Here is a 16,858-nt window from a genome sequence, read left to right as displayed (position 1 = left end):
ACTCCCATCCTCCTAGCTCCTTTAGCGATAGTAAATCACCACCATTTTCGGCGAGCATGGTTGCTGATGATCTACGAAATGAATGCCCTGTATAACGTTCTGATTCTCCAAGTTCAAAATTTTGCAATTTTCTGCGGTACGCTCCCGATGGTATGTATACCGACGATTTGCTTAACACACTTGCCTTTCTTTGTAACCAATGAAAAATTTTGATTGTCAAAGTTACGAGGACGCAGGTTGATGTATTTTTAGTATAAACCATAGGCATCAAACGGAAGGCCCGTTTTGGAATAAGAAATTTCCTATCTTTCTTATTTTTAGTATTTCTTAATGAGACAAGAATATTTTTCTCCGAATCTTCGAAATCATCAACTGTGAGTGACCAAAGCTCGCTGCGCCTACAAGCTCCAAGAATACCAAGCACCAATACAATTTTTTCGAGTAACCAGGTGTAATCATCGGCATCCAGTAGAAAATTATTTATGTCATTCTCCGACAGAACTTTGGCTTTTTTGGTGAATAACCTTCGTTTTTGCGCCTCAGAAACATGAACAGTTTACCAAATCTATGAACAAATATAATTTAGATGAGTATGATTAAATATCGAAGAATATAATGGCTTTTTACCTTGATATGTCGATGTTTTCATATACTCTCAACGCAAGCTTCAGCATGGATATCTTTGTCCACAGTGATGTAGGAGAATACATTTCAGACATTCTTTTAGCATAAGCCAGCAATACCGCTTCATTTACGCTGTTTATACTTCTATCCTGCCGCCACTTCAAAAAATTGTCATATTCCTGCTGATATCTCTCTGGTTATAGTCGGAAGTAAATTTTGAGTAGCCGCAGCCGCTTCCTCCTGTATTTCCAACGGAATTTCTCGCGACATCTCGCTATGGTCTATTTTCCCATTTTTGAAAAGTCCAACTGACAATAAATAGTCATTGTTGCAGGTGACAGACGTTACGATTACCTTAGAAACTTAACGGCCGCCGGCCGTTATGATAACGTCCGGCGGACGTTATATGCATCTTTTCCATTCTGATTTTGCTTATGTTATAATAATATAACAATATAGTATGACGAAAAAATAATATGTGTGTAACATATTTCTTTAACGAATTAACCTGTAACAGACATTTATATGCCCAGTATATTTTTGTTTAACAAACCAATGAGGAAAAATCCAAAACCTACCGTTATAGGAGGTATAAGATGATTAAACTGGATTAAACTTATATAATGACAACTTCTTATCGGATAACAAATTAATTACTACTGTCAGCTAGTTCAGCTACTGTCTAGGTAGAATATACCTAGAGTACCTACACCTACCTATGATGTAGGTGGATTAAAGCTTATTTTGACGTTACCTCTCACTTCGGTGTCACAAGCTGAATTTTTCAGTGATGGAAGTACAGTACATGATATGGGGACCCTTATTCCGAAAGTAGTACAAAATTAGACCGGGTAAAAGGGCACTATCATCAAAAATCGATATATTAATACCACCGTATAGAGAAAACAAATACTTATTTTTTGATCCAGTACACAATAAAGTCTTCGTAGGGAGTAATTTTTTATAATTATTTACAAAAAACATTTCCATTAGCGCTTGTGACCAAAAAAAAAACTTTAAACATGAATAATCATTTCAATCATGCGAAAATTTGGTTTAAAAATAGATTTTTTAATATAACTTTCATTTAACGAAAACCAAGGCCTAAATGAAAAAAAAGAAACAATTTAAAAGTTTCGCTTATGTCTTGACAAGGTATCAAAGCAAACCCCATATTTTTTGCTTTTAAACTAATAAAGATATATCAATAAACAATTAGCGATGTAATGGTTTTTGCGCGCGCTGGCCGACTGCCGCCGCTGCGCCGAGATTTCCTATACCCTTGTATATATGACGTCATGGTGTGGCAAATGTAGCATTTTAATTCGATTTGGGCTCCCTTATATAGGATAACAGAAACATTTTCAATGTTAAAAAGTCAATGGCGCACATGTTTTTCTTTTTGAAAAATATCCCAGTGATAAACCATATGCACGTCCCTAATGCATTTATTGACACTTTTTTAGCATTAAAATATGTAACACTTATACTTTTACTCTCAAAATTCCATTCAAATCACTAAAAGTACTTGGAAGAAAATTATAATAAATCGAAAGATTATTAAGAGTTTAATACCCTGTAGCTACGAAACAAAGCAGAATCGGACCTATGTTGATATGAAAAAAATCTCCCCACGAGACATGGTACATGTTTTTACAGACATGGCACATGTTGAAACACCCTGTATTTATTTATATGAGATTTGATTAAAAAACCGCTATAATTTTTCGTTTAGATCGGTTCCTCTCGTTTTTTCATAAAAAAATCAACTCTTTGCTCTGTGTCCCATGAATGCTGACAAATCTTAGATTTGTAAAAATCTCCCTTTCTTAAATAATCTTTATGTTCTTTAGTTCGAACATTTAACGGTCTAGAGGCTTCACCAATATAAAATTAAACATTAGTTTCAGTTATGAGCGATACGCTATATCAAATTCAAATTTTGGAACGACGATAGTTATATCCAATCAAGGGAAACGTACTCTAATTACGACAAATCACCGGCAGATGTCAGTCGGTGCGTTGATTAGCGTGCCGGCCAGTGGCGGCGGGGCCGGGCATTCCCGTACCGGCAAAATTCTACAAATAATTCAGTCATAATAGTGGCGGAAATGGCCGTGACCGGAAATGATTGTTTGACGGGTCGTCTGATGGCTTCCGCCTGCACTAAGAGCTTCTGGCGGTTTGGCTGGACCGAAGGGCGGAGAGGATATTGCGAAATACGGAGATGTAAAGGAGGTGATTTGCGATAGTGCGCAATAAGGATCATTGATATATGCTAAAATGGTATATAACATTATAATTTATGTACAGGGTGTCCCACTAAGAATAGCTCTCGGCTGTATCTCGGAAAGTATTAGCCGTAGGGTCTGCGGAAAAAAGTATTTATAACTAAAGAGGCTATGAGAAATCGCTAGAAATTATTTTTAAGTTTGTAGAACGATCGCTAGGGGGCGCAACTGCAACAAAAAATAAGAAAATGGAGTTTTTACACAATTTTGCCTAGATAAGTTGTACTAATTGTTTGTAAAGTAATAGATTCATTTGTAAAGTAATAGATTCATAATCTTCAGTAAATTATGAGTATTTTTTGTTAGAGCCATTTTCCCCTATCTACCAAAATAAAATGGTGGGGGAAGGTTGGATCTGTTTTCATTTAAATATTGATAACTCCGGACTGGATGATCGGAATCCTACAAGCGAGGGCTCGTTTAACAGAGCGTTTCTTACTCTATATTTTACCATATAAAGAATTATAATAAGCGTTTGAACGTAGACGCTAGGGGGCGTTGTCTTACAATTTAACAAAAATTGCGTGTTTTTTCAAAAAAATTAAATGCGATAGTATACGTAATTTTAGCTGATAGTAAAGAGTAATAAAAGCTTAACAAGTCAGCGAAAAACGCATCTTGATATCTTTTTTCAACCCAAAGTTATTAGCAAAATTATAATAAATACGAAAATATAAGCCCTTAATTACCTTATTTTGCTAACACGGTATTACTAGAGCTCAGTCACGTTGGAACCCGTTTTCAAGTAAAATTTTCGAATTTTGGCTTATTATTAACTACAAACGATGCAATTGATTGTAGTAAATTCAATTTATTTGTAGTACTAATAATTAGCCAGAAAAAGTAAACAATTGTGCGCAATGTAATAAAGAGAAAAAATGTTGTTATAACAAAGGTCTAAAAACCTTCAAAATCGATTGTAGTTTTATGAAGTAGCAAAAAAATTCAATAAAAGATCCTTGAAATTAGCGCACAATTGTTTACTTTTTCTGGCTAATTATTAGTACTACAAAAAAATTGAATTTACTACAATCAATTGCATCGTTTGTAGTTTGGGTACAACTAAAGACATTATGTCAAACTATGTTAATTTTCATATTTTACTATAATTCACTAATTCCAAGGATCTTTTATTGAATTTTTTTGCTACTACATAAAACTACAAACGATTTTGAAGGTTTTTAGACCTTTGTTAAAACAAAATTTTTTCTCTTTATTACATTGCGCACAATTGTTTACTTTTTCTGGCTAATTATTAGTACTATAAAAAAATTGAATTTACTACAATCAATTGCATCGTTTGTAGTTTGAGTACAACTAAAGACATTATGTCAAACTATGTTAATTTTCATATTTTACTATAATTCACTAATTCCAAGGATCTTTTATTGAATTTTTTGCTACTACATGGAACTACAAACGATTTTGAAGGTTTTAGACCTTTGTTAAAACAACATTTTTCTCTTTTATTACATTGCGCACAATTGTTTACTTTTTCTGGCTAATTATTAGTACTACAAAAAAATTGAATTTACTACAATCAATTGCATCGTTTGTAGTTTGGGTACAACTAAAGACATTATGTCAAACTATGTTAATTTTCATATTTTACTATAATTCACTAATTCCAATGATCTTTTATTGAATTTTTTTGCTACAACAGAAAACTAAAAACGATTTTGAAGGTTTTTAGACCTTTGTTAAAACAATATTTTTTCTCTTTATTACATTGCGCACAATTGTTTACTTTTTCTGGCTAATTATTAGTACTACAAAAAAATTGAATTTACTACAATCAATTGCATCGTTTGTAGTTTGGGTACAACTAAAGACATTATGTCAAACTATGTTAATTTTCATATTTTACTATAATTCGCTAATTCCAAGGATCTTTTATTGAATTTTTTTGCTACTACATAAAACTACAAACGATTTTGAAGGTTTTTAGACCTTTGATAAAACAATATTTTTTCTCTTTATTACATTGCGCACAATTGTTTACTTTTTCTGGCTAATTATTAGTACTACAAAAAAATTGAATTTACTACAATCAATTGCATTGTTTGTAGTTTGGGTACAACTAAAGACCTTATGTCAAACTATGTTAATTTTCATATTTTACTATAATTCACTAATTCCAAGGATCTTTTATTGAATTTTTTTGCTACTACATAAAACTACAAACGATTTTGAAGGTTTTTAGATCTTTGTTAAAACAAAATTTTTTCTCTTTATTACATTGCGCACAATTGTTTACTTTTTCTGGCTAATTATTAGTACTACAAAAAAATTGAATTTACTACAATCAATTGCATCGTTTGTAGTTTGGGTACAACTAAAGACATTATGTCAAACTATGTTAATTTTTATATATTACTATAATTCACTAATTCCAAGGATCTTTTATTGAATTTTTTTGCTACTATATAAAACTACAAACGATTTTGAAGGTTTTTAGACCTTTGTTAAAATAAAATTTTTTCTCTTTATTACATTGCGCACAATTGTTTACTTTTTCTGGCTAATTATTAGTACTACAAAAAAATTGAATTTACTACAATCAATTGCATCGTTTGTAGTTTGGGTACAACTAAAGACATTATGTCAAACTATGTTAATTTTCATATTTTACTATAATTCACTAATTCCAAGGATCTTTTATTGAATTTTTTTGCTACTACATAGAACTACAAACGATTTTGAAGGTTTTTAGACCTTTGTTAAAACAACATTTTTTCTCTTTATTACATTGCGTACAATTGTTTACTTTTTCTGGCTAATTATTAGTACTACAAAAAAATTGAATTTACTACAATCAATTGCATCGTTTGTAGTTAATAATAAGCCAAAAATCGAAAACTTTACTATAAAGCGGGTTCCAACGTGACAGAGCTTATTACTAGCCCTCTTGATTATGAACATTCTGACAAAAAAATAAGATATAAATGATTAGATTATTCTAAAATCGACAATATACCAGAATACCTTAACACAATGTCTATTAATATCTATTAATTAAGATATCAATGACTGTTAATAAGAAACGACGCTTCAGTGAAGTCATGGTGGGCTTTGGAAAAAAGTTGCTTTTGACGTAATAGTATAAACGTCAAAGTGTTATTAGATCAACATTTTCTTGTCAAGTCTTCAAGTCTTAGCAGCGTTTTTTCTCCGTTGAAGAAAGGCATTTTTAGAAAAGCAATCAAAAGATAAAAAAGGTTGCTGAGACTATCAAAATGTTGATATAATAATATTTTGATGTTTATATGATAAACGCAATTTTATTAGTCGATTTTAGAATAATCTAACCATTTATATCTTATTTTTTTGTCAGAATGTTCAAAGGTAATTAAATGTTTATATTTTCGTATTTATTATAATTTTGCTAATAACTTTGGGTTGAAAAAAGATATTAAGATGCGGTTTTCGCTGACTTGTTAAGCTTTTATTACTCTTTACTGAGCTAAAAGTACGTATACTATCGCATTTAATTTTTTTGAAAAAAACACGCAATTTTTGTTAAATTGTAAGACAACGCCCCCTAGCGTCTACGTTCAAACGCTTATTATTATTGTTTATATGGCACAATATAGAGTAAGAAACGCTCTTTTAAACTAGCCCTCGCTTGTTGAATTCCGATAATCCAGTTGGGAGTTATTAATATTTAAATAAAAACAGATTTAACCTCCCCCCACCACTTTATTTTAGCAGATAGGGGAAAATGGTTAACAAAAAAGATCCAAAATTTACTGAAGATTATGAAGCTATTATTTATAGTACATCGTATCTACGCAAAATTTCTGAAAAATTCCATTTTGTTATTTTCCATAGCAGTTACGCCCTCTAGCGGCCGTCCTACAAACTTGAAAATAATTTCCAGCAATTTCTCATGGTTTCATTAGTTATATTTTTTTTCCGCAAGCTCTGCGTATAATACTTTCCGAGATATAGCCGAGAGCTATTCTTGGTGGGACACCCGGTACACTCAGATGCAAAAAAACGCAACGGGGAGATTTTTGGTCAAATTAAAAGTGTTATATTTTTGTTAGTTTTAGCCCTATTTTGATAGTTTTTTTAGCAAACTGTATATAATTATGCCAACTTTAATTCGTAAACCCAGTTTTTTATAAACTTTAGTATTTGGCGTATTATACAGGGTTAATCGAGGGGTTGTTTTTTACCTTAACTTTAAAACACCCTGTGCAATAATTGCGTGTGTGAATTTTTCTAAAATATAATTTTACGGTCAGAACCATGTCTCCTGAGCATTTTGTTTTTTCCATCTTGTCAATACAATGCATTCGTTAATTTTTAAGAGCGAAATGAACTTGCCACCAACAATTTGCAATTTTTTCAATTATCACACATTTATTTTTGAAGTTATTTTCTAATATGACAAGGCGGCTTTGGTGATTATTGTGAACTATATACTACTATGAACTGCCCTTCATGTTAACATAATTCCGCTTCATTAAATGAACTTCGCTTGGTCCTTAAAGAAGATTGGGAAAACATAACGCAATATGATAATATGCAGCCTCAATGACAGTATGAACGGACGTATACAGGGACTTTATAGCAGCCAAAAGGAGCAATACAAAGTATTAGGGTAATTTTTACAAAAATCGTTGGTCCAGTTATTGTTATATTTATTAAAACCAGGGCCGTATTTTAGTATAGAGTATCGAATTCAACGTAATATGACGTTACGACAATAATCACCAAAGCCGCCTTGTCATATTGGAAAATAACTTCAAAAAGTAATGATAATTGAAAAAATTGCAAATTGATTGTGATCAGTTCATTTCGCTCTTAAAAATTAATCAAAGCATGTATTGACATGAATCAAAAAACAAACTGTTCAGGAGGCATGGTTCTGACCGTAAAGTTATATTTTAGGAAAATTTACAAACACACAAAATTATTGCATAACATATTTTAAAGTTAGAGGTAAAAAAAACAACCCCTCCATTAACCCTATATAATATGCCAAATACTAGTTTATAAATAACTGAGTTTAGGAATTAAAGTTAATATAATTATATATCATACATATATATTATATATCTATTACATTTTTTTATTATGTAACAAGCACTTTGTTTGTTCACTTGTTTCGTCGAACTACTTGAATCCATTTTTGCTTTTGATCAAATCGGTGTGAGAAACTATGAAGCTATAAAATGTTGTTTTGGGAGAGTTGAATATCCGGGAAAGTTGAGTTATTGAATGGTTATTGCCCAACAACGCTCTAATTACGCTCTCCTACGCGTTAACATTTTTTCGGAAATTTTATCTATATTTGAAATTGTTCCAACACAACACGACGCGTGATGCCTATAGTTCGATTTTTTTTTCATTTAATTTTTACTACCCGAAATAGCGTTACATCACACAAACCTCGTACCTGAGTGTTTTTTTATACTCTCGCTTACTGTACTAGCAAAAACTACAATTCTTAAATATTAGGACAAAACCACGATTTCAATATTATTTTAATGCTACTACTACTGCCATTACTCGCTGACGAGTATTTGACACGCATCAGAAGATGGTCACGCAAGGCGCTTTCTTTCATGAGCTTTTCTGTGGCTGAAAAGCCCGATACGTGATGTTATCTGGACTCCGCACTCCGACCATTCAAAAATCTCATTGCTTTGTTGCCCTTTACTTTTTGGTTGTCGCTGTTAACTGAGTTTACAATTCTTCTCCATTGAATTCTATTGTGAGCTGTTTCTTCCCACTCATTCTGCATATTAATCATTAATCCCCTTTAAGTTTTCGTTGAAAATGTCCTTGTACCTTTTGAGTTGTCCACCCGGCCTCCTCTTACCGTCTACAAGCTCACCGTAAAGCAGATATTTTGGTATGCGGTTTTCTTGCATTCTACATACGTGACCAGCCCATCTTAAGCGGGATTTTGTAACCATGACTTCAATACTCTCGTTAGCTTTTTTAAGGACCGACACGTTTGAGACATGATGGAACCATCGGATTCTTAAGAGTTGTCTAAGGTGTCTCTGTTGCAACTTGTTTAATGCGTTCATGTGTCGGCGGTACGGCACCCAGGTTTCGCTCCCATATAACATGGTGGGGATTATAATTGCCACACTGCAAGTTTTGTTTTTGTACTCAAGTCGTGATTGTAGAAAATCCTGTCTTTTAATTTCCAGAATGCTCTTGAGGCACTGCTTCCTGTGCTGAATTTCACAGTCGATATTGGCCTTTTCCGAAATCAAACTGCCGATGCCGCGCCGAGGTAATTAAATTCCGCTATGTATTCCAATAGTTCTTCTCCGATTTTTATAGCATTGATGTGATCTTCCGGGGGAGTGCACATGATTTTGGTTTTGTCGATGTTTAGCTTAAGGCCCAAAGCCTCGTATGCCCAGGTATATTTGTTCAACATTTCTTGTAACTGTTGTAACGTTTTTGCAACTAGAGCGCAGTCGAAGTTCTGTGATGAATTTTGTACGTGTTTTTGCCCTGAGTCTTTTTATTACTTATTTATATATTTTAATGCAATTAACATGACGGCGCGGCGGCGTGAAATAGGTACTGATAATTTCTGATTTTTGTCGTTGAAGCGCTGCGGTCGGAATTTGTTGAAATCATCTGAAATGCGCCAAGGCTATAGAGAAAAGATGCACCTAGACGATAAAATGATTTTCAAATTTCTAGTTTTTTTAACATATTCCACAGGGTGTTCCAAACTTTCACTAAACATTATATATTCTCTCGTATTATAGACAGATGGAAAATTTCATTTTTAATTTTGATACTAAAAAGTCAAATAATTTAGCTACAAATTGTTTAAAAGATTTCAAACAAAACTTTAAAATACATGAAAATTTTACGGTGCCCGTTTTTCGTGCCGGTGAGTGTAATTCATTTATGAGTTTTGGACACGTGTTCCAAAAAAATCACCTGTGTGCAACGTCCTCTATTACTGGACCACTCTTTACATAAATTCATACTGCCGAAAACTTGTTACTATTTAAGACCGATAAATAAATTGTAGTATGGTTTATAACGAACTGGTGACGAATTTAGTTGGACAGTGGCGCAAAAATTTGGAAAAGAACCGAATCGGTGGTTCGGCAACCGGAATAAATAATTCCGGCCGATTTCCAAAAACTAAGCCATTTTATGCCCGATCGCCGGCCATAAATTATGCATCGGCGGATCGCGGCGCGTCGGCCGCAGCCAAATAAATTCGACTTTTCCATAATTAATATCCAGTTTTTCCGCGAGCGCCCGCGTTCAATTATTTATTTCGTAATAAGTTATTATTAAAATGTTTATTTTAGTTTAATATTTCATTGGCGTAATTAGCCGCAGAGGGCGCGATTTATTTATAACGATTCCGCCAGATTATTTTCGCGACGCGTTTCGGCGGTTTGGCGATTTGCGGGCCGGGGAGGCCAAAATAAATATTTTGCAACGGAATTAAAAACCTATTTTACGGCCCCAACTTGGCCGTATATTCGGCCGTGCGTTTTAATCCGTCGCCGATACTAAATCACTTTAAAATCTGTTTCTATCAGCCAAATTATTTGTATTGTTATTTTAATGTAAATATATAGTTCTGATAATCCATAGTTCTGATCAGTAGGGGTTTACGCAATTGGCCTCTTGTTTTAGTTGAAAAGAAATAAGTATATTATTGTAGACATTGTAGATTGTAGGTTGATAAGGGATTATACTATATTTGTATTGTAGCATTGATTGTAGCACATTTTTAGACAACTTCTTTATTTTTAAGATTTTGATGGTCAAACATCAACAAAATATTCCTTATGTTAGGACTAAATTTTCTCGAAAATAAAAAGACAATTTAAAGTTCCGTTACAATACGGAAATAGACTGAAGTTTTGTGATGACAGTGTTATATAATTTATATGGTTTTGTAACAAATTGCTCGCTATTTTATGGCAAATGCTGAAGCTCTGCAAACCTTAATTAAGCCTTAATCAAAGCACGCGTGTTTGGAATTTTGGATGTGGCTTAACACGACAGGATCGGGCTTAGGCAGATTTCTGAAATATGATATAATATATTTCTTTCGGCCACACATATCCGCTTTACCCGAACTGAACAATACAGCGTAATAGATTATTAAGGGACCAGAAAAAGAAATAAACAGTTCTTTCATTTCTTTTTCAACACTTTATGATACTGGCGTAATTGAATTGATTATATTTTACCAATAATATTAAATTATCAATCCAATTCATATATACGATTTATTAAAGACTTCTTAATACCAATTGAATATTTTAAGAGCCATATTTTAATTCCGATTTAATAATCGTAATAAATAGTATATAATACAGCGTGATCGAAAAAAAAAATGGCGTCCAGTTGGCTTGGAAATGAACATCGATGACATTCCCCATATAATTTTACATATAAAATGACAGCGATCTTCATTTTATAACCATCGCTGCCGCCGGATTTTATCATATTGAGCAGAGGCCAGCAACATTTATTTGGAGTTGCATAAAAACACGATTTCGTCTTTTAGTCCGACATTTAGTGGTTTATAGTCGGTAATATTATTTTAACAAAAATATTAACGTGAAAATTAAATACCTTACAGATATTCCCGTACTAAGCACAGTATAAATCTTATCGTTTGCATGAAACATCATCCCTAAACAAACATGTTCAGGGATTTTTTTCAAGTTTAAATATTGGTGTCTGACTCTCTCTCTATGCCTATACCACCGCCGCACAGAGGGCCAGAAATACCCTTTAATATTGAATAAGTCCAAAATATTTTTATTAACATATCTGATAACTTAACACTTGCATAAACTTAGTAGACTTTGATCCATAAAAAAACAAAATAATTATTTCGATTGATCGTCATGGAGACGTCAAATAACGCGTCATTTTACGACAGGTTTGCCTTTCGCATTTGAAAAAAGTTTGTCTTTAAAAAGTTTCAATTTCGATATTTTTTCTGTGGGAAATTATAAGCAATCAAATTTTTGTGATGGATGTAGGTGAAAGAGGTAAGTGTAGTCTGCTTTAACATATTTTATTTTGTTAGTAAATCTTACAACAAAAGGCACTTTAAAGGAAGACTCCTGAATTGGTAAAAATATGCCTCAAATCGAAAAGTTCAAATTTGCCACAGACTTTTTTTAAAATGAGGAAATATCATATTTTTGAAACTTATATTTTTGGAATATATAACAACTATATTTTATTTTGATAAAAAAAAATTCTGCCCCAAAGTGCCCCCCATTGAAAAATGAGCGTTTTTATTTGCTATGCATTTGTTACGAAAAGGTCAATACGCTTATTTTTATAGTATTGTGAGTCGTTTTTTCGGGTTATTATTATCTAAAATAATAATAATAATGCCGTGAAAGCCTACATTTATTATACAGGGTGGAACTTTTAACTGGAATAAATTCTGTATTACAAAATACTATTCATCTCGTAAGAAATTAAAAAAAATACGGGTCAATTTTTTTTCAATTTGCCACATTTTTTTCATGTCCAAATGACACTCACCCCCCATTTGGGGGTAAAAACAACCCCCAACTTTTTCTTTTTAATGTAAATGCCTTGTGGTAGCCGAAATCTAAAATTTACGTAACGAAATCTGAAAATTTGGAAGATAACACAAGAAAATAGACAAATAATCCCAGAAATAATACAGAATGTCGGAAATGAGTTTCATTTTAGATTAAGGTTCTGTCAGGAAAAAAATAGTGAACATTTTCAACAATTTTTTGCAATAAATAATATTTTTTTTACGAGTTTAATAAAATACAAAAGTAAATAGTGGGTCATATTCCTTTTTTTGTGCCCTTTCCAACGAGCTACCACAAAACATACGTTTACATTTGAAAAAAAGAAAGTTGGGAAGAATGTAGACATGAAAAAAATGTGGCAAATCGAAAAAAAATTGACCTTATTTTTTTATTTCTTTACCAAATAAACGCTGTTCTTAATATATAATTTTGATGGAGTTCTAATAGTTCTGATGGGTTTTTGCATTTTTAGAACTTGAATCCCATACGATTCAGTTAAGACAAATATTTGAAAAAGGCATAGAGAGGATCAAAATCAAAGAGACATTAAACTCTATTTTATGTATGAAGTGCATGAAGCAAAACAAGGCAAGAGTAATGCAATATTCTCGTCTTTATTCCCTTGATTTTCGAAGGAAATGGCTGGCTGCAAAAAGGACCAAGAGTAGATTTTTAGACTGGAACAAAACATGGCTTGACAGGGTCATAAATTTTGCTTGTGTTAAAACAAAAACTACTGGAAGACCCAAATCTGAGTTTCAAAATCTCAGTTACTCTGGAAAATTCCGAAGAACGGAACAGTTACGAAAAACGGAAACAAGCGAGCTGATTTTTGCTACTGAATTAAGATTAAGGTCTGATGGAAGACCAGAAGCTGCTAAATTATTATCTCGATCTCGTACTGTTTTATCTCCGAACCAAGAAATAAAAAAAAATAATCAAACTACTTCCAAAAACGCACAATCTCCATTAAGTTCAGATCAAGCTTTAGCGTTATTTCTTGACGCTAAACTTACTAAGCGATCATACCAACTTCTAAGAAATAACGCTAAAGAAAACAATTTCGACATCTACCCCAGTTACAACAAAATAAGAGAGGCAAAGCAGTTATGTTATCCGGAGAATATTTCTGCGCAGGAACATTCTGTGGTGTTACCTTTACAATCGCTACTAGATCATACAACTTGTAGGCTTTTGTCGACTTTGGATCTAGAAAACCAACATTTTGAAAACTTAAATTTTACTTTAATTACTAAGTGGGGAATGGACGGAAGTAGTGGACAAAACGAATATAAACAAGCATTTGAAGGCAATTATAGTGACAGTAATTTGCTGCTTACATGTCTGGTTCCTTTACAGTTAAATACCACAAACGGTCAAAGCGCAAAAATTTATGTCTGGCAGAACCCCCACCCTGCATCTACGGTTTATTGCCGACCTCTAAAAATGCAGTTTTTGAAAGAAACTATCGAAATTTCAAAAAAGGAGAAAAGTCATATGGACCAAGAAATTTTAAATTTATCACCGACTAATTTTAGATTAAAAAATAATTCGGTTATTTTGGTAAAACATGAACTATACATGTCAATGGTAGATAATAAAATGATTAACTCAATAACAGGTACATCATCCCAAAAGTGTTATTTGTGCGGTGCTTCACCCATTGAGATGAACGATATTGATGCAGTTCTGAAAAGAACTGTAGATAAGAACCATCTTTCCTTCGGAATTACATCCCTACATGCATGGATTCGATCATTCGAATGTATTTTGAAAATCAGTTATCGATTACAGATACAAAAGTGGCAAGCACGAGGTGATGATAAAAATGTCATTAAGCAAGAAAAAAATAGGATCCAAGCAGCCTTTCGATCTCGTTTGGGGATTATTGTGGATCAAACAAAACAGGGAGCAGGGACGACTAATGATGGCAACACAGCCAGGACATTTTTTCAAAACTATAAAGTGTCCGCTGAAATAACCAATATTGACGAAAATCTAATATATCGCATTTATGTGATTTTGCAAGTCATTGCTAGTGGCTTTGATATTAAAATTAGAGAATTTAAATATTACTGCATTGCTACAGGAAGACTTTTTCTGCATCTATATCCATGGTATAGAATTCCTGCTTCACTACATAAAATTTTTATTCACAGTGCAGAAATAATCAAGTCTGTTCCTGTGCCTATTGGGCAACTGTCAGAGGAAGCCCAAGAGGCCAGAAATAAAGAGTACAGAAGGGCTAGAGAACAAAACTCTCGAAAATGCAATAGAGTATCAACAAATAGAGATGTTTTTAATTATTTGCTTGTTACTTCCGATCCAAAAATTACTTCACTAAGAAAGCATAGTACACCAAAAAAGAAAATATTTTGCCCAGAAGCACTTAATATGTTCAAGTCATTTAAAACTACTTCTTCTAACCACAGCAGCGATGATGATTCGGATTAGCTTAGTAGTTTTGTAAGATTCGAAATAATTATTGTTATACTTTTTGTTCCTGTAGGTATTTATTATATTTGTTGTGTTTGTTACTTTATAAAAAAGTTTATTTTGTTTACTTTAAATTTGTTATTAAATTCAATATTGTTTCACAAAAATGGTTGGTGTTTCTTAAAGAATGGCATTTTTACATTTAGAAAAGTAATAGTCTTAAAGTTTTGGCAAATGACTTTGACATTAATACATAGTATTAGATCGAAAATTAAAATAAACTAAAATAAAAATATGTCAAAAAGTACCAGTTGACATATTATTGTACTAAAAATGTAATTTTTTATCAAACTGGTAAAGAAAGTTTGGGTGTGCCATTTAAAAAACGAAAGTTAGGGTCACTTCCGGTCAAACCGGAAGTGATGTAAAACAATTGAACACGCAGAAAAATCCCGATTTTTCTCTTATATACGCTCCCCAAATATTATTTGTTTACGTCAAAAACAAAAATGTTATAGGGGCGAGCCACGTTTGAGGTACACCCGGTATTATATTCAGTTCCTACTATACCCTATATAATTATGTTTCTACTTGTCCAATTTAGATATTTTTCACATTTTAATCAATATTAGCTTTTGTATCACGTTCAAGACCAATTTCTACGCGAACAATAATTTTTCAATAAAATAAGGCTACGCTGGCCCACTGTGCGCCGCCGCCGCCGCCGCCGCACTGTAAAAACGAATAATCGCATTGTGATCCGCTTCAATTTTCACGACTCTTTTTTACGGCTCATCGTTCAAATCTTATGTATCCGTGCTAGCTACGATTCAATTAAACGAACCGTATTATAAGTAATGAATGAATTCTCACGACTCTTTTAACGCACGATCGCATTGTGATCCGATTCAATTCTCACGATTCTTTTTTACGGCTCACCGTTCAGCTTACAGCTCATTGATTGATGCGTACTGACCACGATTCAATTGAACGAACCGGATTGCAAGCAATGAATCGAATCTCACGATTCATTTTTAATACTCGTTCATATGGACGACTCCTTCAATCTTTGCCTACCTCTAGACCACATTTATAATACATTTGATATTTTTTCAACGCAAGAACAAGCTTCATGTGCCCAGTTTTTACATTTACAACACTGAATCTAGTCTTCGTCGAAACATTCATGACAAACGATACAATAATTTTTGTGGATATACTTAGTCTTCTCTTTATGTGTTCTTTACTTTTTCTGTTCTTCTGCAACTGTTTTTTCAGCGAGAATTTTTTTTCTTTTTTTTTTTTCATTTTGACTTAAGTTTTTCTTAACTCTATTAGCTTTGTTTTTATTTTTTTCTTCCAGATCATTTTCTCAGACCCATAAGATATTTTCAAATCTAATAAATCCGTGCTGGCCACGATTCAATTGAAAGAACCGTATTGTAAGCAATGAATCAATTCTCACGACTCTTTGAGCAAACGATCGCATTGTGATTCGATTCAATTCTCACGACTCTTTTTTACGGCTCATCGGTTAAATGTTATGGATCCGTGCTGGCCACGATTCAATTGAACGAACCGTATTCTAAGCACTGAATCGAATCTCACGATTCATTTTTAATACTCGTTCAATCTTTGCCCACCTCTACCACAGAATCTGCATTCGCCGTTGTGTTTCTTAGCTTATTCTAACTACTGACGTGTTCATTGAGGAAGTAGACCTAGGGGATCTAAAGGGAATCTAAATTGCGTTTTTTATGCAAACCAAACCAAACATAATGCAAAACCTTGCACAGTGGTATAGACATTATAAACTGTGTTGTAGAAGTATTAAGTTAAATAAAAGAGTCTATTTATATGTGGAATACTGGATACATTGGATTTTGCTGTCGAATCCAGAATCGAATAAAAAAATAATCGATTGTTTGCTGGCGCGTGGTAACTAATAGGGGAAGG

At 33.0% G+C, this 16,858-nt stretch overlaps 2 protein-coding genes across 3 annotated transcripts in view; both read left to right on the top strand.

Moving 5' to 3' along the window:
- LOC115879254 (runt-related transcription factor 3-like) overlaps positions 1 to 16,858 on the top strand; it is a 274,009-nt gene that overhangs the window by 117,420 nt on the left and 139,731 nt on the right. The gene's annotated exons all lie outside the window — the stretch shown is intronic.
- Positions 11,848 to 15,610, top strand: LOC115879253. Its single transcript, XM_030895963.1, has 2 exons — positions 11,848 to 11,935; positions 12,939 to 15,610. The coding sequence occupies exons 1-2, from the start codon at positions 11,917 to 11,919 to the stop codon at positions 14,918 to 14,920; spliced, it is 2,001 nt and encodes a 666-aa protein (XP_030751823.1). The 5' UTR covers positions 11,848 to 11,916; the 3' UTR covers positions 14,921 to 15,610.

The sequence above is a fragment of the Sitophilus oryzae genome, unplaced genomic scaffold, assembly GCF_002938485.1.
Source record: "Sitophilus oryzae breed Bouriz unplaced genomic scaffold, Soryzae_2.0 scaffold_1576_pilon_pilon, whole genome shotgun sequence".
In the NCBI taxonomy this organism is placed as follows: domain Eukaryota; kingdom Metazoa; phylum Arthropoda; class Insecta; order Coleoptera; family Curculionidae; genus Sitophilus; species Sitophilus oryzae.
Note: the sequence above shows the minus strand (reverse complement) of the source record. Positions and strands in the feature narration are given on the sequence as shown.